This window comes from Capricornis sumatraensis, chromosome 14 (genome assembly GCF_032405125.1).
Source record: "Capricornis sumatraensis isolate serow.1 chromosome 14, serow.2, whole genome shotgun sequence".
Taxonomy (NCBI): Eukaryota; Metazoa; Chordata; class Mammalia; order Artiodactyla; family Bovidae; genus Capricornis; species Capricornis sumatraensis.
In genome coordinates this window covers 12,425,952-12,453,282 of record NC_091082.1, presented here as the reverse complement: position 1 = coordinate 12,453,282, position 27,331 = coordinate 12,425,952, and the positions used below count along the sequence as shown (strand labels likewise).

The 27,331-nt window shown below is 50.8% G+C and overlaps 1 protein-coding gene across 1 annotated transcript; it reads left to right on the top strand.

Moving 5' to 3' along the window:
• On the top strand, positions 1-26,268 carry RAB7B (RAB7B, member RAS oncogene family). Its single transcript, XM_068986606.1, has 6 exons — positions 1-106; positions 8,705-8,773; positions 9,256-9,382; positions 10,134-10,349; positions 19,402-19,527; positions 26,188-26,268. Exons 2-6 carry the CDS (start codon positions 8,721-8,723, stop codon positions 26,266-26,268), a joined length of 603 nt encoding a protein of 200 aa, XP_068842707.1. The 5' UTR covers positions 1-106; positions 8,705-8,720.
• The last annotated feature ends 1,063 nt before the right edge of the window (positions 26,269-27,331 follow it).

Genomic DNA, 27,331 nt, shown 5'->3' with positions numbered 1-27,331 from the left:
CTAAGAGGAGCCCCCCAGACTCAGAGAGGACCCCCCACCTGCCATCGGAGGCTGAGAAGGCTCTGGAAGCTTTTCCTGGTTCTTGTCTGTTCCAGCAACCCCAGAGGTATTTGGGTTTGTGGGTATGGGGAGGAGTGGAGGACAGGGAGGCTTCCAATCTGGCAGCTGTGGAGTTAGATCCAGCCCAGGGACCCCTCCACGCCTGAGCAGCTCCTAGAGGGTGGCAGCAAGCCAAGGCAGAAAGGACTCCTTGCCCAGCCCAGCGAGCCAGCCCGGTTGGGGCTCTGCATGGCCGCAGGCAGGGGGCAGGACGCTGCGGCTGGCCACACAGTCAGAGGAGGGCAGAGAGGGAGCCGGCGGGGCTGGGCCCTCCAGCACCCCATCACACTGACAGGGCACCTTCCAGGGTGGAACTGGGTCAACCCAAGGGTCTCGTGGGGAACCAGGAAACTCCTGGAGTAGGAAAGCATCCCTCTTGTTCTAAATCGTAAATATTCCTCAGCGTAGCTCTGCAGGGCTCAGGGAGTCAATGAACAGAGTTGAATAGACTCAGAGCTTAGTCTTGGCTCACCGCAAGCTAGTTGTTTCCGACTCTGGAGCCCGCTGGGCTGTGATGGTGTTTTGTTAACTGCAAAGTGTCGTATAATTACTAGGCATCATTGTATATTAATGAAAATAATTGCTCTGGACTGGCTGATCCATTCCCTATCACACAAGTGCCACGGAGATAGTGATTGATCTGTATCTTTGACCTCCATAGTACTGATGTGTGGTAGGCATGCAGTATATATCCTGATGGATGGATGGATGGATAGATGACTGTTTATTGAAGACTCAATATTCCTGGCATGGGTTAGTCTCTTTAGAGGGATTGAAAGGTGTGAGGCATTGTCCTGCCCTCTAGGCACTGACAGTCTACTTGGAGAGATAGGACTAATACCCCCAAAGAACTTAAAGAACGGGAGTGCTGAGCCTCCTGAAATCAGGACTGTGGGTACACATCCCCGAGGGAGCAGGTCTGAACCTGCTGGGATTGGGGTGGGTGAGGTGGACTTGCAAGCCTTCCTGAGAGGCAATAAAGACTTGTGCTCTCTTGATAGCCTCTTTTCAAAGACAAACTTGCTCCCAAGATTGTAAACCCCATTTATGTGTTAGGGTGGGTACCTCTGAGATTTGCCAAGGCGTGGGAGCAGAGAGGGTAGGAGGAGGGGGCAGGCTTTGCCGGCTGCTGAATGCTCGTCTGCCCCTGCTCACTGCCTCTCATCCCTCCTCCCTGTCCGCAGCAGTGACCCCTCACCCAACACCAAGGAGGCAGAAGCTTGTGTCTGGGTTCTGGTTGGGGCCAGAAGGGCAGAGAGAGAAGGAAAGTGGGCAGGTGAAAGCAGATTGGGTCCAAGAGTTCTTAGACGGGCTTACAAACACTTGTGTGGAGGGGGTGGGTTGCGTGGGGAGGTATCAGCTCTGTCTTTCTTACTCTCTGGGCAATGAGTTAGCTTTAGCAGATGGGCAAGGCTAAGTCCTGGCAGGCAAGAGAATAGTTCCCGGCAGACTCTGTTCTGTGTGAGCCTGGGCTGGCTGAACAGGGGCCCTGCTTTCCAAACCTGCTTTTCTCTGTTATTTAGCAGTGGAGGGTGATGACTCAGTCTGGCCTCTAGGAGGATGCACTGGTTTAAAGCATCTGAGTCAGCTGGGTTGGGAGGGAGGAAGCTTAAAAGGACAGCCGGTGCCAAAGCCCAGCCAAGGGCAGAACCCGGGGGATATGGGAAGAGCCTTCAGCACATGCTTCCCTGGGGAGCCCAGCCAGCGTCTACCCACAAGCCACCGAGCGTCACCACAGATGCAGGCTGGTCACCCTCCGACTGCTAGTTATCCTGGGCCCAAGGACCAGGCTGTTTTATTTTTCAAGTAGAAGGACTCACACATTTACTGCTGAACCACCCTAACAATGCATAAGCACAAAAACAAAGAGAAAAACCATTTTTCCCCCAGTAGAATGTGCCCCCAGCTGTCCAGACAGCGGTGGTTTGTCATATGCATGTGATGAATAGCAGTGAGCCTTATACCAGGTCAGCATGGGACCCTCTCACGTGGGATTCCTTACAGACCCAGCTGGGTTCTTCTCCCAGGTCTCTTCTTGGAGCTGTACCTGATCGTATTACCGGCTGTCATGTGAATCCATGGGGAGAATGGGGCATTTCTTCTGCTTTTGTTTCTTGGCCAGGCATTGCTTGATCCTAAAAGTCTTGTGAGAAGTCACGGTGAGGAACAGAGTCAACCGCACACACCGAGGTGGTGGAGCAGGGGAGGGGGTGACATGCTGTTGTAAATAGCCCCCCCGCAGCAAATCCCTGCTGTTCCGGGGGCGGGGGGTGGAACTGCCTGGCAGCGCACGTGGAGGGCACATCAGGGGAAGGACCAGGTGGTGGTAGGTGAGGGAGCTCAGAGTAGAAGCTGAGGTGAGCTAGAATCTGCAGAAGAAAAGACTCAAGCAAAACTCCCGCCCTGTGAATCTCAGGAGGGCTGGCGTGGAGCAGAGGAGCTGGGCCTTCTGTTCCGCGGCTTCTGGAGGAAATCCTCCCCTGGAGGAGGGAAGCCCACTGGGGGCACATCTGGCGCCGTCTCTCCGTGAATATAGTGGAGGTGTGGGAGGTTGCTCCAGGTGAACTTCGGGGTCCTTCTCTAGCGTACTGGAGCAGGATCCACACCGGTCACTTGAAATCGGCCTTGGTGGGAGTCTGCACCGCAGAAGCAGCAGGCACTGCGGATCCGGCCTCTGTCCCCCGCCACGGTTAACCGTTTAACTGGGTCTTTTCAGTTCGCTATAAGAACGAGACACCCTTGCTTCCCTGCCGAGTCAGCCTCAGCCACGACGGATGTCTATTTTACCCACAAGGGAACAGACTCACCAAGGTTAAGAAACCCTCCCAAGGCCACAAGCACACGGAGGTGGGATGAAAATCCCGACTCTGAAACTCATGATCATGCCGTGGTCCCCGGAGGCCTCTCTCCTGCCCCAGACACAAATGTGACTATCCTGTCAGAAGACTTTGGGCTGCCATCCATCCATTCACCTGCTCTTTTTAAAGGAATGTCATCTTTATCAGATATTTTAAATTACAATAACTTAGACTTGTGTAACAAAATTAAACAGGAGGTATATAAAATAAAACAATAGTTCCTAGCCTTTAATCTACCTTTCCCAACCTCCTGTTAATCATTCAGTGTGTATCTATTCATAGCTTTCTGTATATGGCAAAGAAGGAGTGAAATAGCTCAGTTGTGTCCGACTCTTTGTGTCCCCATGGACTGTAGCCTACCAGGCTCCTCCATCCATGGAATTTTCCAGGCAAGAATACTGGCTGCTGCTGCTGCTGCTGCTAAGTCACTTCAGTCGTGTCCAACTCTGTGCGACCCCATAGACAGCAGCCCACTAGGCTCCTCTGTCCCTGGGATTCTCCAGGCAAGAACACTGGAGTGGGTTGCTATTTCCTTCTCCAAGGGATCTTCCCAACCCAGGGATCGAACCCGGGTCTCCCGCATTGTGGGCAGACGCTTTGCCGTCTGAGTCACCTGGGAAGCCCAAAATCGGACCCTGAGGGAAGTCCCCACAAATGTCTTAAGAGCATGGTTGAGGGTAACACTGGAGCCATTATAATTCAGCATTTCTATGGAGAATTTCTCCAGACAAGAATACTGGAGTAGGTTACCATTTTCTTCTCCACGGGATCTTCCCAACACAGGGATTGAACCTAGGTCTCCTGCATTGCAGGCGGATTCTTTACCGACTGAGCTACGAGGGAAACCTCTGTGTATTGCAGGGCAAGGCAGTTTTGTTTTTTCTTAAAGGAGTGAATTAATAAAGGGTCTGTGTATTACAGGACAGGCATAGATATAATATTAAACATATGGTCACATACGTAGGGCTGTTGTTTGTTTTTATGCAATTGGGATCATACTATACAAAATGTTCAGTGATTTTATTTTACTTAAATCATCCTTTTCCACTTTATTAATTGACTCCTTTGAAAACTGCCTAGTATTCCAGAGTGTGAATGATCATAATTTATGCCACAGTCTCTTACTGATGGACATTTAGGTTACAGGGTTCTTCAGCAATTACCTTTACAAAAATGTGTATTTGAGCATATGTGTATTTCTGTTGGATACACTTCTCGAATTAGAATCTAGGGTATGTTCCTATTAAATGTTGTTACTGTCAAATTGCCCTTCAAAAAGATGGTGCCAATTAATAGTCTATCAGCAATAAATGAGAGTTTTTCCCCACCCATTTGTCAACACTAATTTTTTTTTTTACTGTTAGTTGTTTTTAATTTATTTTTTAATTGAAGGATAATTGCTTTACAGAATTTTGTTGTTTTCTGTCAAACCTCAACGTGAATCAGACATAGGTATATGTATATCCCCTCCCTTTGAACCTCCCTCCCCACCCCACCCCTCTGGGTCGGTTCAGAGCCCCTTTTTGAGTTTCCCGAGCCATACAGAAAGTTCCCATTGGCTATCTATTTTATTTACGGTCCTGTGAGTCCATGTTACTCTTCCCATACACCTTACCCTCTCTCCATGTTATTATCATCTTTTTTTATTATTTACTTAGTTAGCTATTTGGCTGTGCCAGGTGTTAGCTGTGGCACGCAGGATCTCCGCCGCATAATCCAGGGTCCCTCACTGCAGCATACGGACTCTGCAGTTTTGGTGTGCAAGTCCAGTAGTTGCGGCATACAGGCTTAGTTGTTCCATGGTGTGTGGGGTCTTAGTTCCCTGACCAGGAGTCGAACCCACATCCCCTGCATTGCAAGGCAGATTCTTAACCACTGGACCGCCAGGGAAGTCCTTATCATCAATCTTCTTAATTTTTGCTGTTCTGGTGGGTGAAAAAAGTAGTATTTTTTACTGAAAAAGTGGTAAGTTTGAGTACCGCTCAAAACTTACTGCTCAGCTGGCTACTTGCTCTTTGCTCACTTTTGTGTCCTGTGTGGTCTTTGATTGTCGTCTGTGGAGTACTTTACACAGAGTGGGCGTTGATCTTCTGTTACCCACATACGCTTCCTGCCTCCCCTGCCCTCAACCCCAGCTCTGCTGCACCATGTCAATCCCAAACCATCAGCCCCCAAGACTCTGACAGGGGCACCAAGAGGGTGTGTGATCCTCCCTTCCGATTCGCAGAAAGCAGTAGGTAGGACTTAGCCGTTAAGAGTGTTCTCTGGAGCTAGGCCTGGATTCAAATCCCAGCAACGATTAATGTAGGCTCTGCCACTCACAGACTGCTTCTAGAGGTGAACTACATACCTGGCTCCTCTAAACACCTGCTTCTTCAGTGGGAAAACAGAGATAACAGTAGCATCAATCCCCCAGGCTATTTTTGGGTACAAATAATAGCCATCAGATAGCTAACATTTCTTGAGCCCTTAATTTGTGCCATAAATGCATTATAATAAGGTATTATGTGTTCTTAAATTCATGATGATATGCATATTATTTGCATATTCACACAGTGCTCTGCACAACACCAGGCAAGTAAATTTTAGCCTAGAGTGAGGGTTGACGGCTGGGTGGTGACATGTCTCACTCCTCTGCTTCAGGACGCTCACGGACCCCTGTGGTCAGTCTGCACACGAGAGCTCCTGTCCAGCAGCCCATTCCCTCAGCTTCTGCTGTGCCTCTTACCATTTTGGCTGCCTTTCTCTCAGTTCCCTACAGCTCTACCAGGAATTGGTTGGGGTTTACCAGACCTGAGTCCAATACCCTAGATCCAGCACACACAGATTCTACAGATTCGAACTCACAAGATCAGGGGGCAACACGCACAGGGCAGCCTCTCTGGCCTCCAGCTCACACATGAGCGCATCCGTATGCTGCGTGTGTGGCCTTAGATGAGCTATGAGTGACTTGGCTTCTCTGCGCCCCGTTGTACACATTTTGAAGCTCAGAATTCTCTGAGCTCTTCGGAGCAACCCCTGCGGATGCTCAGCCAGGGCTGGCTCCCTTCCCACTCCCCTGCCCCGCTGTTTTCTGACTCCCCAGGGCTCTGTACTGGCTTTTGAGGCGAAGTTAGCAGGTTACACCAAGCCTTTAGGTAGGAGCCCACCCTCACTCCCTTTCCTGAGTGGTGACTGATGCTTAGAGACATGTGCCCGTAGGAGCTTCTGAGTCACTTATCCTGCAGCTGGTTTCCTGGTGGGCAGTGACCCCATTACAACATACTAGCCCTGATTAATAGCTTGACTTCTCTTCCTCTGCCTGTCTGAAGTGTGGGAAACGTATGACAAATGAGTAAATAAACATTTGACAGATTCTTGGCCTGATAGTCATGACCCTTAACCTTGCTTCCTTCGTAGGCTTTTCTCTCCCCATACTCTCACCTCACCCTTCCTGAGGCAAACCATCCTTGTCCTCCACTCACCTATCCCCCGAGCTTAAGTATTTCATTCTCTCCTCTGAAATATTCCCCCAACCTCATGTGTCATTTCTGCAGGGCTCAGGTGGATTGCCAGCTACCACAAACACATACACACACACACAACCCCTCGCAGCACTTTCTCCAGGCTTCGGTCAGGACAGTTTCCACTTTCTGCGGTAATCGCTTATTTGCTTTGTCCTTTGCTCCTCCCAGTGTCCAGGGCAAGTCTCTCATGGCCCAGTGAATTACAACTCCAATACATAAAGCATTTTTCAACTAGAAGGAGCCTTGTGTCACTGGGACCCAGATGGCTCATTCTGTAGTCAGAAAGCCAAGACTCAAAGACAGGAAGTAACTGGCCCCAGCAGTAACGTGAGAACTAGAACCGAAACCTCAGGACATCCAGTGGAGAGCCATTCCCAGCACCAGGGAAACTCAAGTTGGCCAACTTTTGATACCTCAACCAGGCAAAGTCGGATCAAGGTTAACTCACATACATCTGGTGCATCCGAGATTAGAAGACCCAGGAATTGGGAACAGTATATATGTGTGTGTACATAAGGGTAGAATGAAAAGGCTAATTAAGCACAATTCCCTGAAACAGTTTTGCTTTATCTTCTTAAAAATAATAATTATATATGCATAAATATATCATTTGTATGTATGTATGTATAAACATGAGGCTTCCCAGGTGGTGCTAGTGGTCAAGAACCCATCTGTCAATGCAGGACAGGTAAGAGATGCAGGTTTAATCCCTGGGTCTGAAAGATCCCCTCGAGGAGAATATGGCAACCCACTCCAGTTTTCTTGCCTGGAGAAGCCCATGGACAGACGAGGCTGGTGGGCTACAGTCTATACAGGCACAAAGAGTTGGACTCAACTGAAGTGGTTTAGCATGCACGCATATATATAAACATACATATAAGCGTTTTCCTCTTACAGGAACAATACTTGTTTGGCATGGTTGATGTAAAAAAAAAAAAAAAGGAACATACTAAAAAGTATAGAGAACTAAAATCATGTAGTTTTCTACCATCCAGAATTAATCACTTACATTTTTTATATATTTCCTTCTAGAACTTTTTCCATGCAAGTAAGAATTCATTTCAGGCTTCCCTGGTAGCTCAGCTGGTAAAGAATCTGCCTGCAATGCTGGAGACCCTGGTTTGATTCCTGGGGCAGGAAGATCCCTTGGAGAAGGGATAAGCTACCCACTCCAGTATTCTTGGGCTTCCCTGGTGGCTCAGACGGTAAAGAATCCGCCTGCAGTGCAGGTGACCTGGGTTCGATCCCTGGGTTAGGAAGACCCCCTGGAGGAGGGCATGGCAACCCACTCCAGTATTCTGGCCTGGAGAGTCCCATGGACAGAGGAGCCTGGTGGGCTGCAGTCCATGGGGTTCCAAAGAATCAGACATGACTGAGTGACTAGGCACACAACAGGTATTCGTTTCATTACTGGGGATGGGGATGGGGGTATGGTTTCTACAGTTCAGTGTCTTTTGTTTTTCAATTAGATCCCATGGCATAAGCATTTTCCTACATTATTATAACACGCTCACAAACTCCACTGTAATGACTCCTTAAGAGTTCAGTCTGTGCCATAATTTTTTTAACCATTTCTTCATTGTTGGATGTTTATCAATGACACTGGGGAAGCACATTCTTGAACAAGAGGCTTTGCCAGCATTTCAGATAATTTTTTTAGAACAAATTCCTAGAAGTGGAGGGCAGGGACATTTTTAAGGCTCTCTCTGGCTGCCAAGCGGCTTTCCAGAAACATGTACCAGTTACACCCCCACCAGCTGCATGAGAGAAGAGCCTTTTGATTCTGCCAAGGCAGCAGCACCTCGGGCTGGGGGAGGGCACCGCTCCACCAGAGGCCTCTCTGCGGTCCGAACAATGGGCCCCTTGTCCCGCCCCCATCTCCTCTTCCCGCACTGCCGTCCACCCCAGCTCCAGGCTTGTCTGTCTGCAAGGCCTCTGTTCAGTCCAGTCCAGCCTTGGTGCTCCAGGCTGCTGCCTCCAAGAGCAGGGAGGGTAGAGCTAAAGGTGAGAGGAGAGCCTGTCCCGTGGGGCCACCATCCTTCCAGCCCCAGGGAGACCCCCAGGAGAAGTGAGGGCAGGGGTGTGTGGGGGCTGCTTGGTCATCTGCCACCTTCGCAGAACAAGCCCACCCAAGCCCCTGGTAGTGATCTGCACATGGCAGGGGAGAGGAGAGGCCAGCCCCAGTGACAAAGGCCACAGGGACCTCTGGACAGCTTGGGGACGACTTCTGTTTCCCTGCAGATTCCGAAGCCCCTCCATGAATCCTCGGAAGAAGGTGGACCTCAAGCTCATCATCATTGGAGCCCTGGGGTAAGCCAAGTTCAGCTTGGGGTCTGGGGGCTGGGAAGCAGCCCCTCCCAAGGACAGTGAGACATCCAGGATGTGCTGTCCACTTCCACGGGTCCCTTTCTGATTCAGAGTGGCACCAGGGAGGGCGTTCCACCCCAAGGAAGGGAGCTGAGGTGGGAGAAACAGACCTGGTATTTGAACCCAGCTCTGCAGCAATGCCACAGTACCTGGGTATGTGAACTAGGCAAACCATTTAGAACGTCTGCCTTCCTCTGTCTTGCCACATACAGGAAAGGTCTGACCATTTTGCTGGGAGGCACTCAGCTCTCTACAAACTTCTCTGCTCACTTCGGTCCCTATTTCTAGAGTCCATTCCCTAGTCCCTTGCTACTCAAACTGCAAATGTTAGAAATTCAAAGTCTCAGAGGGAAACGGTGGTGAGAAGGGCAAGATGCTGAGAATGGTATGGGGGGTGTGTCACGTGTCCTGGTTTTTTCTTTCAGTGTTGGGAAGACCTCCCTCCTCCACCGATATGTGCATAAGACATTTTACGAAGACTATCAGACCACACTGGGGGCCAGCATCCTCTCCAAGATTATCATACTGGATGACACAACCTTGAAGCTACAGGTGAGCAGCCCTCCCATCCCCTCTTCAACATACATGCCTGAAAGGCACTCCACAGTTCCCGGACAGGCACTCACACAGCAATGTGCACCCAGAAATAGAATCGTCTAGATCATAGATCAGCAAACTTCAACTCATGGGCCAAATCTGGTCCTCCATCTGCTTTTGAAAATGAAGTTTTAATGGAGTACACTCCTGTCCATTTGTTTCCTCGTGAGCTTACGGCTGCTGTCACACTATATCAGCAGTATTGAGCAGCAGCAACAGACAGTAGTGTCTGCAAAGCCTGGTATTCAGGAGTACTTTCACATCTGACCTGGGAGAAAATGAGGGCTCAGATGTGAAAGTACTCTTAAAAGCGTTAGTTGCTCAGTCGTGTCTGCTCTTTGCAACCCCATGGACTGTAACCCGCCAGGCTCCTCTGTCCATTAGATTCTTCAGGCGGGAATACTAGAGTGGGTACCCATTCCCTTCTCCAGGGGATCTTCCAGACCCAGGGATCGAACCTGGGTCTCCTGCATTACAGGTAGATTCTTTGCTGTCTGAGCCACCAGGGAAGCTAAATATTAGTGCAGAGATTCTGTAGCGTACATGAATGACAGAGAGTCATATCCGTGTATGAAAGGACCGCATGCAGCTTTACCAGGGATCTGCCCCCTACCCAGAAAGGAAGCTTTGACCTGAGGTGGCCTGGTTGAACGTCCCTTCAGCCACTCATCACAGCCCCACCGGGCCACTGCTCTTTCCCTTCCAGATCTGGGACACAGGCGGCCAGGAGCGATTCCGCTCCATGGTGTCTACATTCTACAAAGGCTCTGATGGCTGTGTCCTGGCTTTTGATGTCACTGACCTGGAGTCCTTCGAAGCCCTGGAAACCTGGCGGGGTGATGTTCTGGCCAAAACCATTCCGATGGAGCAGTCCTACCCCATGGTGGTGCTGGGGAACAAGATCGATCTGGCAGACCGGCAGGTACCCTCGGCTCATCCATCCATTCACCAAACACATGAGGACCAGCTACATGCCAGGCGCTGGGCTAAGTCCCACACATACAGAGCTGAAGCAGGCATAGTCCTTACCTTAAGAATTTCACAGTCTAATAATGGATGCATTTTAAAGATAATTATGGTGCAATATGGTAAATCATGAGCAATCATAGAGATCACCTTGGGGACCACAGTGAAAGGGCATCTATCTACTGAAATCCAGGGTATAGAAAGGGCTTCCTAGAGGAAGTGGGTTCCAGGCTGAAGAAACAACATGAGCAAACATAAGAAATAGCATCATGATATGAGCTGAGAACCGAAGGCAATTCTGTCTGGAGACAGGGAATGAAAGAATAAAGGCCTAAGAAGTAGGCACATGGGGTTTGAATTAACCTGTAGAATAGTATTTTTTTTTTTTGGTAGAATATTAGTTCTACCCAAGGTCAGATAGGGAGTCTGTACTTATGAATCCTTGCGTCTTCAAATATTCTGAGAAAATAGTAATATGTACTTTTATTAGCTTAAGCATATTCTACATCATCTGGCTAACCACTTCACAAATGATCTGCTTGCTCCATGACGGCAGTGACCACATTTATGTAGGTATTTACTTATTGCAGTGGCATTGAGTCAAACTCTGTTCATCGTTGCCTACTAATAAGAAAAGAGCAAAAGTAATGTAATTTATAAAAGATGTTCTTGTGCCAAACAAAACCCAAAAGACACCACAAAGAGTGTTTGAACAGGTTGTCTTAGTGTTTCAAATAGAGACAATAAATGGGGAACTGAGTCGTCATATTTGAACCACATTTTCAAAAGGGTTCAAGTAACAAGTGATAGGAGAACTGAGGCATCATTTGGAAGGATGAAGGGTGGATGGTGAATGAGGGTGCTTCCAGCTAAGCCACTGCCTCCATAAGGAAGAGCCTCCTGTTTAGAGAGAAAGATGAGCTTGGATTTGACACGCTGAGTTTGAGGAGCTTGTAGAACAACTGACTGGGGATGACCAGCAGGCTTTAGAACACATAAGAGTGAAACTTCCAAGGAGAAGTCTATGCTGGAAATAGAAATATAGAAGTCATCAATTCTCTGGTCACTTCAGGTTGCAAAGTTAGTGTCAATTCTCTAATTACAAATCCTCAGTCTCAAATAAGAGTCAAAGTCCTAAGTTGGTTCACAGCCAAGCAGTCTCGAACTTTTGCACTGGGGCCAGCAGCAGGTGAGAACACGGTGGCCTAGGAGGCAAATCCCACTGCCAGCTTTTCGCGTCCACATGTCCCCCCCTTCTCAGGATGACTCTGGGTTCAGGCTCTGTTAGGAGTGAAGCAGAAAGAGGGAGAAGTGGTCGGAAGGGCAGGGAACTCTTTATTTGACTGGTACTGTCTCGAGACGGTTTGTGCGCTCCAGCAGATATGTCTCTTGGTGGGCGACTCCTTCGGGTCCTAAGAAGCCTCCAGTGGAACATTTAAATGATCCTCCCATGGTAAAGGTCTTGCATATTCTTCCTCTCTCTCCTCAGCTCCTAATTTATGAGTTTAAGAGCCATCCTCCGTCCTACGGTTCGGCTTCTCCTGCAGATGCTCTCCTGGGGTTTGTAACAGCCGCAGGCTGGCGAGCTCTCCTTCCCAGGGCGCACCGGTGCGTGCTGGCTGCACTGATGAACCTGGGGTAATTCATCCTCAGGGCACCGTCCTCTCTCTGCCCAGATGCCTTTCGCCTTAAACCCCGCGGGTGCAGTTAGATACCAGTCCACTGTAGCCACCAACTGCCACGTGGCCTCTCTGAAGTCCTCTTTTGGTCAGAGTTGAAGCTTTATACGGTCTTTCTCTTGTGTGGGTGTTCCCCCAACAGAGTTCTCTGCAAAAAATATCCTTTCTAAACCCTCCTTTTCAATCTTTTTCTATTCACGCCAGAAGTCTTGGAGTCATTCAGCAGATTCTTGCTCATCAACCTTTGGAAATGTGCACGGTCCCGTGGGTGGGCTCTCTCCCAACCAACTTGATATCCAGCATCTATCAGATGGTAGTGTCTCTGCCACAACTTCCATTTTAGCATCTTGCTTCTGTAGGTCGTGGGGTGGGAGGTCAGGGGTGTTCAAGACTGAGAGTCTGACTTTCCCTCAGTGAGGTAAGAGGCAGCATCTTCTGTTGAGAGGGAGGAGGAAAGGAGGCAAGAAGGAGTCTTGAGCATCACGGTGAGGCTGCGCCAGGTACTGTGGAGAGAAAGAGGTGAAGGAGTTGGCCAAGGACGAAGCACGGGACTGATGGTGCAGCAAGGGCTCTGCTACGGGAGGAGACCAGGAGACCAGCTGAGCAGAGTCCGGGTTGTGGTTTTCTTCAACAGCAGTGCATGGGGTGAAGGCCAGGGACCTGAGGGAAGGTTTTTCCAGACAAGAGCAGCTGAAGAACAGAGCTGTGAGGGTGCTGAGACCCACGGAGGGAAGAGGAGAGACTAAGAGGGGCTGAAGAACCAGGGGGCTGCCGGAGGTTGAAGAGCAGGCAAAAGGAGGAAGGGAAAAAGAGACCACATGTAAAGGTTCATGGAGGCCCTGGGCTGGGCCTGGAGGGGCAGACGGAATGGGGAGATGGTGGAGACGGTGGGAGGGGAAAGAAGTGTGAGGCTCGGTGCTGCATGGAAAGGAAGCTTCACCAGATCACGAGCCTCCAAGGAATGAGGGTACCCAATGGGAGGCGTAAGTGATGACTCAGAAGGGTAGAGGCATCCAATCCCAGCTGTGGGGGCATGAGCTTTGTTCTGCAGAGAGAGGAAGAATAAAGGTTTGAAAGAAGCAGTGAAGCCCCAGGCAAGCCCAACTCCATCTCTGGGATCTGTGCTGAACAGGGTGTGGAAAGCGCCCTCCCCCTGGAGAAGGTGACAGGATTTGGAGTGGGGCAAGCCGGAGGAAGAGAGGGGAGGAAGTGCTCACAGGCATGAAATGAGCACAGGGACCTGCAGAGGAGGAGCTGCGAGTGGGGCTCGCAGACGGACTTTGATCCAGAGACCCGGGATGGGGAGCCAGAGGTGAGGCTGGGAGGTGGCTGCCCTCCAAGGGCACAGACCGGGCAGAGGATGCTGCCGACCCTGAGAGGCGAAGCCCGGGCTTGGAGAGTGGGCTGCAGATAGTCCTCACTTTCACAGGGCTGAGTGGATAAGGACCCTGAAGGACCACCTTCTGTAAGCTCAAATTCATGTGTGTCTTTGGCTAGTTCCAGCTTTGGACACCAGACTCAGATTTCATGAGGTTATTTGAGGCTCATAGGCAATGATGCTATAAAGCACATGGCAATCTTAATACATGAAAGAGATTGTTACCCACCTTCTCAATTTAATATCTCCGGTGTGTGGGCTGGAAATAGAGGGAAGTTCTTCCTACTTAACAAAAAGAAAATGAGTATTTAAAACACATATGCTAGATGTGGCATGATGAAGTGTTAGTCGCTGAGTTGTGTCCAACTCTTCGCGACCCCATAGATTTCACCCCATGGACTGTATGCTACCAATCCTCTGCCATGGGATTCTCCAGGCGAGAATACTGGAGTGAATTGAAATTCCTTTCTCCAGGGAATCTTCCCCACCCAGGGATTGAACCTGGGTCTCCTGCACTGCAGGGATATGAGCATTGATGATGGCTGCACAGTGATGTGATGTACTGATGCCACTGAACTGGATGCTTCAGTATAGTCAAAATGATACATTTTATATTTCTATATATACATTTTATATTTATATAAAATATATGAATATATAATACAATTACATTAAATATATAATTATATAAAATATATTATACTTATATAAAGTTTAAATTTTATATTTATATATTATATATATTTTATATTTTATATTTATGTATATTGTACCACAATCAATCAATCAATATCTCACCAGGATAATTGTAAAGAAATTGCTGACTTAGGTTTTTCTTAAAGTCTCTACCTGTTTTACAGAGGTAAAAGTGAAAAAAAAAAAAACTGTTAAAAAAAAACCCAGCTCTGCTAGCATCTGTACTATGAGGAATTTATTCACTAGGATGTAAATTCTTTGCTCTCAGGTAGGCAGGTTCTGATTTACTGCTGATGCATAACGTTGGGATTATGTTTTCTGAAGATATTCTCTGTTGTTTTTTATTGGTTTAGGATGTATCTGACCTATCTCAAGACACACAATTGATCATTTTAGATGCACACGAGATGGAAAAGCATCATAGATAAACGTCTGCAAAATGGACTAATTTTGTCAAACGTTTGACCGCTGATGAAAAATAAAATGTTAATAGCATGTGTGCATGCTAAGTCACCTCAGTTATGTTCTACTCTTTGTGACCCTGTGGACTGTAGCCCACCAGGCTCCTCTGTTCATGGGACTCTCCAGGCAAGAATACTAGAGTGGGTTACCATGCCCTCCTCGGGATCGTCCAGACCCAGGGATCAAACCCACATCTCTCATGTTTCCTGTTTAGGCAGTTGGGTTCTTTACCAGTAGCACCACCTGGGAAGACCATTAACAGTATATTGTCAAGGCCAGAGGAGCCTGGTGGCTACAGCCCATAGGGCAGCAAAGAGTCAGACATGACTGAAGCAACTTGGCACACACACACATCAGCCAAAACAAAACTCAACGGAGTAACACTTCCAAAGATTTCACCCTTCCCATGTCTCCATGTACCACAACCTGAGCTTATGTCTACAGTCAGAGCCTCAGATATATATAACTGTTATTTTATAAATCAAAGACAACAACATTTTAAAAATCGTGAAGCTGGTGCTAGAATTGGAAAGGAAAAATGAAAACTGCCGTGTGGGTCATTTTTTCCCCGTGGCAACTTTCTGAGGTTGACTGGAAGACGTGGGGGAATTATAAAAAGAAGGTTAATTCGCAACACAATCTCAACTGATATTCTGCAGTATGTATTTAACCACTCGGTAAAAACTGGACAGAGAAGGAGCGGGGAGAAATGAGATAAATGCCTGTCACGCCAGGCAGCGGGCAGGGTCGGTCACTGTCCACGGCAGAGAAGGGGCTGTACCTACGTATCACTGTACATGTGGGCTTATCTTCCTAGCTCTGTCTCTGGGTGAACCTGGGCACCAGTCTGGGCTTCTGCTTCTCACGCCATGAGATATGAAGAAGCTCCCTGCCTCCCGGAAAAGCAGAGGCACTTGAGTTCATTTCAGTTCGCTTCCATGTTTTCTGCAACTCCCAAGGACCAACAGTGTGCCCAGAAAGATGCTCGTCACCTGGTGGGGGGGCAGGATATAAAGAAGGAGGGAGCAAGAAGAGGAAGTCCAGTCCTTGCCCTAAAGTCTTTTCAAGGACTTTAAAAGATACAAAGCCCTTTGCACTCCTAAGATGCCATCGACATATTGCAACATGTTAATTTCTAATGGTCGATTAAGTGTGTGTTACTGGTGAGGACAACCATAATCAGCAACCTGGCCATCCTCGACGCTTCATCCACATAGCTCAGGATTTTGCCCTAGCTGTGAGGAGTCTTGGTTGTTCGCTGGGTCAGGGGCGCTTATGCTCCAGGGGAGGGGGCCGTCCTGGCTGCTGGGGAGCCCCTCATACCACGAGGCAGGAGGACCTTAGGACCAGAGGCCAAGGCCAGCGCCGGGGCCACTCCCTGCTCTGCTCCAGCACAGCAGCTCCCGGGAGGCTGGGGAAGGAAGGGGGTGTGGGGATGCCATCCGGACGCCCCAGGGGGCAGGCCACTCAGCCAACCCCAGTGCCTGGACCTGTGGCCAGAACAGCAAGGACCAAAGAGACAGGCAACAGTGGAGCTCCTTTAACCCCAGGAAGACAGACTTTCCCGAACCTGCAGGAGACAAAGGATAGTCTCAGATCTCCCCCTGGCTGCCCGGTGTTCAGGAAAAGGAGCTGAGTCATTCTTTGTTATGAGAAAAACCTTGGCTACCTTAAACAAAATGAAACAATGGTTATAAAGTACCAGGCACAGCAAATATCAACATACGGTCATTCCTTATTCCCCCAAATAACTGATTAGACTAAACTCAGCGGAGCCAATGGTCTTTGGAGGTAAACGGCAGAGCTGCCAGAGCCTTCTCCAAGGCAATGTCCTCAAACTGTGATTGGTATTTACATTTGGGTAGAGGTGTATTCATTCAGCCTGTAGAGAGTGGCTTGTGGAGCCAGGCCAAGAGCTAAAAACTCCTGACTCTGAGCTCTCAGCTCAGACAGTAAAGAGTCTACCTGCTGTGCAGGAGACCTGGGTTCAATCCCTGGGTCGGGAAGATCCCCTGGAGGAGGAAATGGCAACGCTCTCCAGTATTCTTGCCTGGAGAATGCCATGGACAGAGGAACCTGGCAGGCTACAGTCCATGGGGTCGCAAAGAGTTGGACACGACTGAGTGACTTCACTTTTACTTTCTTTGTTTCTGAGCTCAAGAAAGCTAGAGTCCAGTGGGAGACAACAGAGCACAGTTCCTGCGCAGGGCCCGGCAGAGCGCAGTGCAGGCGGCGTGAGAGGGTGGGGCTGGGGCTGCCTCTGAGCTCTGCCTTTCTTAGCTGTGTGATCTGAGGCAAGCTGCTGAAACTCTGACCTCAGGGGTCTTATTTACAAGTGAGTGAAAGTCGTTCAGGCGTGTTTGACTCTTTGCAACCCCATGGACTATACAGTCCATGGAATTCTCCAGGCAAGGATATTGGAGGATAAGACCTTTCCCATCTCCAGGGTATCTTCCCAACCCAGGGATTGAACCGAGGTCTCCTGCATTGCAGGCAGATTCTTTACCAACTGAGCTATCAGGGAAGCCCTCTTACCTATCAGTTCAGTTCAGTTCAGTCGCTCAGTCGTGTCCGACTCTTTGCGACCCCATGAATCACAGCAAGCCAGGCCTCCCTGTCCATTACCATCTCCCGGAGTTCACTCAGACTCATGTCCATCGAGTCAGTGATGCCATCCAGCCATCTCATCCTCTGTTGTCCCCTTCTCCTCCTGCCCCCAATCCCTCCCAGCATCAGAGTCTTTTCCAGTGAGTCAGCTCTTTGCATGAGGTGGCCAAAGTACTGGAGTCTCAGCTTTGGCATCATTCCTTCCAAAGAACACCCAGGGCTGATCTCCTTCAGAATGGACTGGTTGGATCTCCTTGCAGTCCAAGGGACTCTCAAGAGTCTTCTCCAACACCACAGTTCAAAAGCATCAATTCTTCAGCTCTCAGCCTTCTTCACAGTCCAACTCTCACATCCATACATGACCACAGGAAAAACCATAGCCTTGACTAGACGGACCTTTGTTGGCAAAGTAATGTCTCTGCTTTTGAATATGCTATCTAGGTTGGTCATAACTTTCCTTCCAAGGAGTAAGCGTCTTTTAATTTCCTGACTGCAGTCACCATCTGCAGTGATTTTGGAGCCCGAAAAGATAAAGTCTGACACTGTTTCCACTGTGTCCCCATCTATTTTCCATGAAGTGATGGGACTAGATGCCATGATCTTCATTTTCCGAATGTTGAGCTTTAAGCCAACTTTTTCACTCTCTTCTTTCACTTTCTTCAAGAGGCTCTTTAGTTCTTCTTCACTTTCTGCCATAAGGGAGGTGTCATCTGCATATCCAAGATTATTGATATTTCTCCCGGCAATCTTGATTCCAGCTTGTACTTCTTCCAGCCCAGCGTTTCTCACGATGTACTCTGCATAGAAGTTAAATAAGCAAGGTGACAATTTACAGCCTTGACGTACTCCTTTTCCTATTTGGAACCAGTCTGTTGTTCCATGTCCAGTTCTAACTGTTGCTTCCTGACCTGCATACAGATTTCTCAACAGGTAGGTCAGGTGGTCTGGTATTTCCATCTCTTTCAGAATTTTCCACAGTTTGTTGTGATCCACACAGTCAAAGGATTTGGCATAGTCAATAAAGCAGAAGTAGATGTTTTTCTGGAACTCTTGCTTTTTCCATGATCCAGTGGATGTTGGCAATTTGATCTCTGGGTCCTCTGCCTTTTCTAAAACCAGCTTGAACATCTGGAAGTTCACAGTTCACATATTGCTGAAGCCTGGCTTAGAGAATGTTGAGCATTACTTTACTAGCATGTGAGATGAGTGCAATTGTGCGGTAGTTTGAGCATTCTTTGGCATTGCCTTTCTTTGGGATTGGAATGAAAACAGACATTTTCCAGTCCTGTGGCCACTGCTGAGTTTTCCAAATGTACTGGCATATTGAGTGCAGCACTTTCACAGCATCGTCTTTCAGGATTTGAAATAGCTCCACTGGAATTCCATCACCTCCACTAGCTTTGTTCATAGTGATGCTTTCTAAGGCCCACTTGACTTCACATTCCAGGATGTCTGGCTCTAGATGAGTGATCACATCATCGTGATTATCTGGGTCTTGAAGATCTTTTTTGTACAGTTCTCCTGTGTATTCTTGCCACCTCTTCTTAATATCTTCTGCTTCTCTTGCCTATATAGCGCAGCTAAAAAGACCCACTTCACAAGGTTGTTAGAGGATTAAATGAGTTAGTATGATCAGTCGTCTAATCCATCATGTGGCCCAGACTAGAAGCTTGTCATCTGCTCCCAGGACTTTCTCCTGAGCAAGAAAGGTTAGCAGGGACCTGGGTCTCTGCCCAGCAGCATGAGCCTGATAAGCCAGCTCAGGAGAATGGGTCCTGCCCCCAGGCCCTGGCTGGTGTGTGTTGCACCCACCTCCCTTTGCAGGCACTGAGGAAGGAGCTGCTGGCAAGAAGCCACTCCCAGTGTAGGCCTCAGGAAGACGCTGTAGTGAGGAGGGCTTTAATTCTTCCAAGCCTGTGTTCAAATCCTGCTCAGCCCTACATATGCCAGTCTCCAATCTCCTCGTGTGTGAAATGGAGCTAACAATAGCCACCTCGTTGGCTTATGTTAAAAAAAAAAATAGCACACGTAAGCTGATAGCCACATGGAAGGTTCTCAGTATTTGGGATTGGCAGTGGAGAAGGTGGGGCTTGGATGGTGGAGATGATCGTGGTGGGGACATGATGACATCAGGGATGATGGTGAAGATGATACAGGAATGGTGGTCGTTTCTTCCCCTCGTGCAGGTTCCGCAAGAGGTAGCCCAAGGCTGGTGTAAAGAGAAGGATATTCCCTATTTTGAAGTCAGTGCCAAGAATGACATCAACGTGGTACAAGCCTTTGAGATGCTGGCCAGTCGGGCTCTGTCGAGGGTGAGTGGCACACGCCAGGGCTGCCCCCTAGGGTGGGCACAGGGAGGGACGCGGCTGTGACAGTACTGCTCATTATCTTAATCAGTCACTGAGTGAGCTCAACAGTACTCTAATTCTGGAACCACAGAATTCCAGAGGCATTAAGCTTCCTTAGCTTTATGGGGGGTTCATCATTGGTGGTCCCTCAATCGGACTGATTATCATTTGTGGAGTTTCCATAAAATACGGTCCTGTACCTCACCCTCGGAGATTCGAATTCAGTAAGAATCTCAGAAGCGATGAGCTAGTTCCGTCCTCACCGATGGGAGAGCAGCCCCGTGGTGTTAAGTATTGGTCCAGGAGGAATAATCAAGCCTGGAGAATTTGCTGACATCCTCCAATCAAGACAATGGATAGATGTAGACCCCGTGGTGTGGTCTTGCAACAAGCAGATCTTAAGTGCACCATCTGCGCCGAGCCCCTTGCGGTGCCCCAGGGCCCCTCGATCTTGTAAGAAGACAGGTCCTCACAGGAGCAGCTGCAGCGCAGGCTTTGCACGGTGGGCAAGGATGGGTGAGAGGGCCCCAGAGGAGGGGCACACAGCCCGCACTGCGGAAGGGAGACAGGAGAGAGGAGAGGAAGCTCAGGGCGGGCTGCCCGGCAGCATTAGCAGGGTTTCAGTCCCATTCTGTGTGGAGTCTGGAAACTGTGAAGAGGGTCCGTGAGAGACTGGCATTGGGAGGGGCTCAGCCCGTTTCACTGTTCTGCCACATCCAGCCAAGGTGGGTTCTTAGAAGCACGGAGAAGGCCATCACAGCAGTGATTTTTAATTGTTAATCTTTAAGGAAAAGAGCAGATGAGGACAGCCGGTTGGAGGGCTGCCCTCTGCGGAGGAGCCCACTGCCTGGCACTGCCTACCATGGGGACAGCAGCCACCCCCAGAAGCTGCCCAGGGAGCGGGTTCAAGCTCGCCATCTCCATACCCCACTGCCTTAACCTTAGGGTTTGTCCTCGCGGGCTATTCTTGATACATGCCCTCCAGGCCACCCGCCCTCACCGTCTCCTTTGGTGGGAAGCAGGGGCTGACTCTCTCCAGCACTTGGTCAAGCGCAGCTCTGTAACCCAGTCGGTAGCACAGACGTGCCTGCTTAGGCCATTCCCTGGAAGGCGCGGGCAGCTGCTTGACCCTGTAGGGTGACGCGTGATCGACGATCCACCACACACACGGTGCTGTGATCACCGAATGCTTCCTCCCAGGGAAGCTCCATCAGCTCCACCAGCCCGTGTCTGTGTGCGGTTCGCATCTGTCCTTCCTGGAGAAGGCACGTCCTCATTCCTGAAGCCATGTGCTTCCTGCTGTGCCACTGTCCTGATGCAGTGGTGTTATTAGGCGTTAGCCTGTCTTGTCTTGCTTTCTTCCCAATGGACTTACTTGTCAAGAGAGTGGACTGGCAACCCCGAGTCAGTCCCTCATGATGATGGAGGGAATCTACGATGGGAAGTCTAGAGGCCACAGGCGTGATATCCACAGTCAGACTGACCTCAGTTGGATCCTGGCCTTATGCTTTCAGGTGGACTCCTGGGCAAGACCTATGACTTCTCTGAGCCTCAGTTTCCTCATCTATAAAACAGAAATAATTCCATCCCATAAAAATTCTTGAGATGTCAGGCCAGGGCTAGCGATGCAGACCTCCTGGCCCGTGGTCAGGTAGAGGATTAAGGCATCCACAATAGACGGTCGGGGGGTGAGGAAAGTGCCATGGGCGGGGGGGGGGGGGGGGGCGGCCGGGGAGGCGGAGAATGGCCAAGGCATTCTGAGACTGAGAGGCGCTGGTGGCAAGGCCGGTTAGCATGCCTACCCGGAGAAGGGGCCTGTCGGTTGGATGCTGAGATGACAGACAGTTTGCAGGTGGACGGCTAGGCCAGTGCAGGTGTGAGCAGCAGCTGCAGAAGTGCAGAGAGAAGGGCGTGACAGAGGCCCAGGTGTGAGTCCACGGGGCTCATGTGAGGGACCACCACGGGCTCCATTTGTAAGAGGGGGAAATGTGGCCTGGAGGGAGCTGGGGGCGCTGGGCCGAGGTGAGCAGCGAGGTTCTCGAGGTCAACAGCAGCAGGCCATGGAGGCCTGCTGAGCCCCGACCAGACCTCAGACTGCGTATGATAGGCCCATCGTCTCTAGACCCACTGCCAGACCCCTGGGCCACACAGGAGCCCCCCGGGGCCTGGAAGCCAGGGTCTGTCCTCCTGCTATGTCTCCATTATTGAGAAATTTGGAGGAGAAACATTTTGCCCTAAAACAAACATACGTACTAGGACGAAGAATGTAGAAACACATGTGGGTTTTTATGAAGCTGGAGTTTGCAAAACTCTATTTTAAGGTCAAAGAAGAGTTTTCAAGGACATTTCCTCCAAGGACCTGTCTCTCCTTCACATGTGCTCATGCACAGCAGCCAAGAATCCTGGGAGAGGAGGATGACGGAGGGAGCCCAGCCTGGGGTGGGAAGAGCTGGGTTCTGAATCAGCGGATCTGGCTTTAAATCCCGCTCTTACTCACTGTGTCCTTGACAAGTCACGTGCCTCCTTAAGCCATCGCTTCCCTCCCTTTACAGTACAAGTAATAGTGTCTTCCTCACGGGGTTGTTGCCAGGGCTAGATAAAGTAATGTGGTGGTCCAGAGAAGGCTATAAAGGAAAGGTAGCGGTTTCTATTCATTTATTTTGGCTGCACTGGGTCTTCATTGTGGCACCTGGACTCAGTAGTGATAGCATGTGGGTTTCGCTGCCCCGAGGCATGTGACTCTTGGATCAAACCTGCATTCTTAATCCCTAGACCACAAGAGCAGGCTCTAAAAGGTAGCTATTTTTAAACGAAAGCGCAGGGAAGTTTCATGCTGCAGGGAAGATGAGCTTGATGGGTGGCTCTGAAGGTACAGGCATGAGAAGATGGGGATGACAAGGGTGCGGTGGATTTAAGAGACTTTGGAGGGAGCACTATTGATGGTTGATGATGATCCAATAGAGGAGAGAAGGAATCAGGAGCTGCTGAAGTTGATGACGAGGTTTCTAGCTTGCCAAACGTAGGAATGATTGATTAGCGATGCTATCGATCAAGATAGAAAAGAGATGGACAGCAGAAGCCTCAAGAGGAGGAGCAATGGGGCACACGGCTTCCTTGGAACGTCTGAGTTCTGCAGCGAGCTCTGGATGGAACGACCGATTTACAGGTAGAATACCAGAAGAGGTGCTCAGTTTGCATTCTGAAAGGAGAGAAGGCAGGTAGTTACTTTAGTGTCCAGATCTGGCCACTTTGAAGGATCAGGTGTTTAGCTATTCATGGTTATGATGCCCCGCATAGAATAGCATTGAAACAGGTATATTACCATATGTGAAACAGATTGCCAGTCCAGGTTCGATGCATGAGATAGGGTGCTCAGGGCTGGTGCACTGGGATGACCCTGAGGGATGGGATGGGGAGGGAGGTGGGAGAGGGGTTCAGGATAGGGGGCACATGTACACCCATGGCTGATTCATGTTAATGTATGGCAAAAACCACTACAATCTTGTAAAGTAATTCGCCTCCAATTAAAATTAATTATTTAATTTTTAAAAAAGAATGCCCTCTTAATCAAAGAAGGGGAACCCGCCTGCTTTGGGAGATTTGGGCTGATAGGATTTTGCTCTTACCAAGCTGGCAATACCACCCCTGCTGGGCTGGTTAGGCCTGGCGTGGGCCGCAGTGCGGAGGCCCAGTTCCTTTTGGGTTAATTAGAGAAAGACATAATTACCATGTCTGGGAGAAGGCAGGCTGACTAACAGCTGAGCCTAGTGAAATTACAGGACTTTTATAAGGTCCTTGGGGTGTAGGATGTAAAGGCAGGGTCATGAGGTGACCAGGCTCGGAGAGACAGACTCATGGCCACATCGTCACCGAAATAGTGTGTTAGGATTCTAGGTGTTATGTAACTCGGCATGCACAAACTTGCCAAGAAGTCAGTGGTCTGAATTTCACAGGGAGCCTAATTATGGCCTGCCAGTGACTTGGAAGCTCTGTAGGAAACCCGAGGATTCAGATGATGCCCTTATCGAATGAAATGATGTCATAAACAGAAAGAACTCAGGGCTGATGTGACCCTGGGGAGGATGTGACTATTACTGGGTGAAGAGAGCCGGCCTGAAGACCTCAGTCTTTACCTGTGTAACGGATGAGTAGGCCTCTCACGTCTTCCGAAGCAGCATTCTGTTTGTTCCCCAAAGTGCAGAGCAGCTCAGAAAGCGCGCAGCTACTCCGGCAGCTCAGACTCTCCTCCCCAAGTCCAGCACTGAGGCCGAGGCCCAGCCTCTCCTCATGGTCTCAACCAGCCTGGATGTGAGGCTGGGGCACTCTCGGGGTGGTGAAACAGCAGGCCCAGCCTCCTAGCCCAACAGGTCCAAGAAGAAACGTTCTGATTCCAGCCAAGGTGCCTTTGTCGTTCCCGGTGAGAGGGGGCCTGACAGTACCACAGTAAGAGGCTCGTTTCAAAAGCCTGTCTTTCTGGAAGCAGTGGATCGGTCAGCCTAAACAGTAATGCTCGGCTCCGCCTTGCCCCTCCCCGTGAGGCTCAGAAGCGTCAGGCTTTTAACCGCAGTCCGCTCAATGGAGCGCGCAGGCCCTGCAGAAGGGACTGACTGCAGGACTAGGCGGTGTCCCGAGCCGTGCAGACCCCAGCCTGCACACCAGGCCTCGGCAGTGCTGGAAGAAGGAGCTTCTTGAGCCATTTTCTCTGCTTGGCCACCTCTGGGTAGGAGTCTGCTCTCTCGGGGTGAGGAGCTGGGGGAATCTGAGGTCTGCCAGGCTGGGTCTACAAGCAATGGGCTAGGATCCTCCCCAGCAGAGGGAGATACAGGGCTGGTGTGAGACATCCCTGGAGGGACAGGCTTTCACTGGGAGACGCTGGCCCCCACTCCCCAAAACTAATACTTGCTATTAACATATATATATATATATATATATATATATATATATATATATATATATGACAAGGCTTCCCAGGTGGCACTAGTGCTAAAGAACCCACCTGCCAGTGCATGAGATGTAAGAAACATGGGTTCCATCCCCGGGTGGGGAAGATTCTCCGGAGGAGGACATGGCAACCCACTCCAGTATTCTTGCCCAGAGAATCCCATGGATAGAGGAGCCTAGAGGGCTACAGTCCATAGGGTCACAAAGAGGCGGACACAATTGAAGGGATTTACCATGCACGCATGCATACATGAAAAAGAAAATTCTTATTTCCCCAGAGAATTTGCTGAGGGCTACTCTAGGCCCATCATCCAGGCTGACTAAGGGGAGCTGTGCTCTGCTGGCCAGGACACCCTACCAGCTGAGAGATGAGGGCTCTGCAAGAAGCAAACACGTGAAGAAGGGCTGGGTCCCAGGCCCGGTGCCCTGAGTTCTGGGCCGTCAGGCTGAACTACTGCTCAGCCTGAGGGTGGCAGTGAGTGGCGGGGCATCAGAGGACCTTCTTGTGCGTCTTGGGGCCCACCATCGTGAGGGTGAAGCAGCCTCCTGGGATCCAAAGTCATGGGCACTAAGGATCTGGTTGACATTCCCCAGCTGGGACCCACAGAGGAAGTAAAGGCGCAGACATCATTCTGGAAATTGTCCGCTCGGAGGGGCACTTGAGACAGACAGCCGCATGGAGGAGGCTGGTTCCCAGCTCAGGTCCACACCAGCATATCCACTGGTGTGGGTGGTGAGTGATCCACTCACCATCACACACACAACACCCGCCGTGGGAGGAGCGTGAAGGCTGGGAGCTCAGAGACGGGGGAGCGTGAGCAGGGAAAGAGACATGATCCCCCAAGAAGAGGCCCATCTCCTGCAGGAGGTCGGCCTCCCCGACTCACCCCTGTGCCAAGAAGGGCGGCTCATGGCGGAGGGGTGGCCAGCCAGGTGGGCAGAGGCCTGTCAGACTAACCGCAGGCTTTTTCTGGACCTTGCTGGGACAGGCGACTTTGGGAGGCTGGGCAGAGAAGCAAAAAGGCCCAGTAGAAACATTGAGTCTGTTTTTGGGAGGGCTCCCTGGACGTGGGAGGGACAGAGGATGGAGGGGAGGTTGGGAGCTGGACACAGAAGGTTGGGGTGTGGGGACGTCCGCAGGGACGTCTTCTGCAGACACGAGCAGCAGGCTCTCATCATCTCTGTCACCTGAGGTCAGACGTCCCCTGGGTTGTCCTCTCTGGAGAATGGTGAGTGAGGGCACCCGGCTGGAGGTCAGGAGACCTGGGCTGCTTCACCCTCACAATGGTGGCCCCCAAGACGCACAAGAAGGTCCTCTGATGCCCCGCCACTCACTGCCACCCTCAGGCTGAGCAGTAGTTCAGCCTGACGGCCCAGAACTCGGGGCACCTGGCCTGGGACCCAGCCCTTCTTCACGTGTTTGCTTCTTGCGGAGCCCCCATCTCTCAGCGGCTCCCTGGTAGGGTGTCCCGGCCGTGCAGCCGCCGGCCTGCTCTGGGCTCCGCTGAAGGAACTGGAGAAGGAGGTGAGGCAGGAGCGGGCGGGGAAGACCTCCCCTGGGCCTCCCAGCTGCACAAGGCTAGCGAACAGAAAGCCCGACCACCACCGGCCATTGAGAAACAGCGGGCAGGGGGAGCTCGGCCCGCCGAGAGGCGAACGCTAACGCCTCTTTTCCTTCCGCAGTATCGAAGCATCTTAGAGAGTTACCTCACAGACTCCATCAAGCTCTCACCGGAAGACCAGCCCAAGAGCAGATGCTGCTGACCCTCCGGACCCCAGCTCTGTGCGCCCAAGGACCGAGGGTGCACCGAGCTGGCCACCTGGGCCCCCAGCCCCGCCGGCCGCCCGCGCTCAGACGGCAGCCAGGCAGGCCAGCCGCGGCCCTCGCCTCCGCGCGGGCTCCAGACCAGCCCTGCCTCAGGCGGAGTGCAGACAGTCAGGGCGGAACCCGGGACGTCCCAGCCGAGTCCCAGAGGAGTCACGGCCCCCTCGCTGGCCCCGGCTTTCCTGCCCTGCGCCCTCCCCAGACACCTCCTGCTTTGGAAGGCGCATCCCTGCACCCGGGCCCCTGCGTGCGGAGGCGATGGACCGGCCTTCCTCAGCGCGCCCACCGCACCCCACCCCCTTAGAGCCGCCGCACAGCTGTGGACCAGGGTCCCTGCAACCAGGGCCGGGGAGGAGGTCCCCCTCAACCCCTGGCAGCCGCTGGTCAGGCCTGGGACACCGTCCGTCTGTCCCCCCTGCAGCGCAGGACAGAGGGATCACAGGAAGACCCCTCCCCCCACCCCTGGGCCGCGTGTGTCTCCTTGCTCAGGCTGCAGCCTCAGCTGGTTCGTCTGTCACACGAGGGTGGCGCGTGCCCTGCCCACATCCTGTGGCTCCTGAGGACCAGAAGCTCAGCTTCAATCCCAGGCGCTCTTGTGGAGACACACTGGCCATTCACTCAACAAGTCCTTTCCTGTATCTACTATGTATGATGCCTTGAGGTCCAGGGACCCGTGTAACAAAGACCTTGCTCTCCTGGTCTGACGTTCTGGAGAGGGGGAGGCAGTAAACCCAGAATTTAACCAGATGTTTTCAGTTAGCAGGTAAGCAAGGTAATGGGAGAGAGAAGGACGGAGGGTGGGGTTAGGTGCTGTTTCAGATGTTTCAGACAAAGTAGCCCAGGAGGGCTTCCCTGGGGAAGCGACATTGGCCCAAAGGCTGGAGAATGAGAAAACGGCTGCCATCTGAATTGGACGAAGAGCGTTCTGAAGACAGGTAGAAGCAAGGGCCAAGGCTCCAAGTCAAGGACAAGCTTGTTTCATTCCAGGGACAGTGAAAAGAC

Bases quoted from the DNA above. Each gene is read 5' to 3' on its own strand.
- RAB7B (XM_068986606.1), top strand. From the start codon at position 8,721: ATGAATCCTCGGAAGAAGGTGGACCTCAAGCTCATCATCATTGGAGCC. The intron at 8,774-9,255 runs GTAAGCCAAGTT...TTTTTCTTTCAG, and splicing joins ATCATCATTGGAGCCCTGGG to TGTTGGGAAGACCTCCCTCC. The intron at 10,350-19,401 runs GTACCCTCGGCT...CCCCTCGTGCAG, and splicing joins TCGATCTGGCAGACCGGCAG to GTTCCGCAAGAGGTAGCCCA.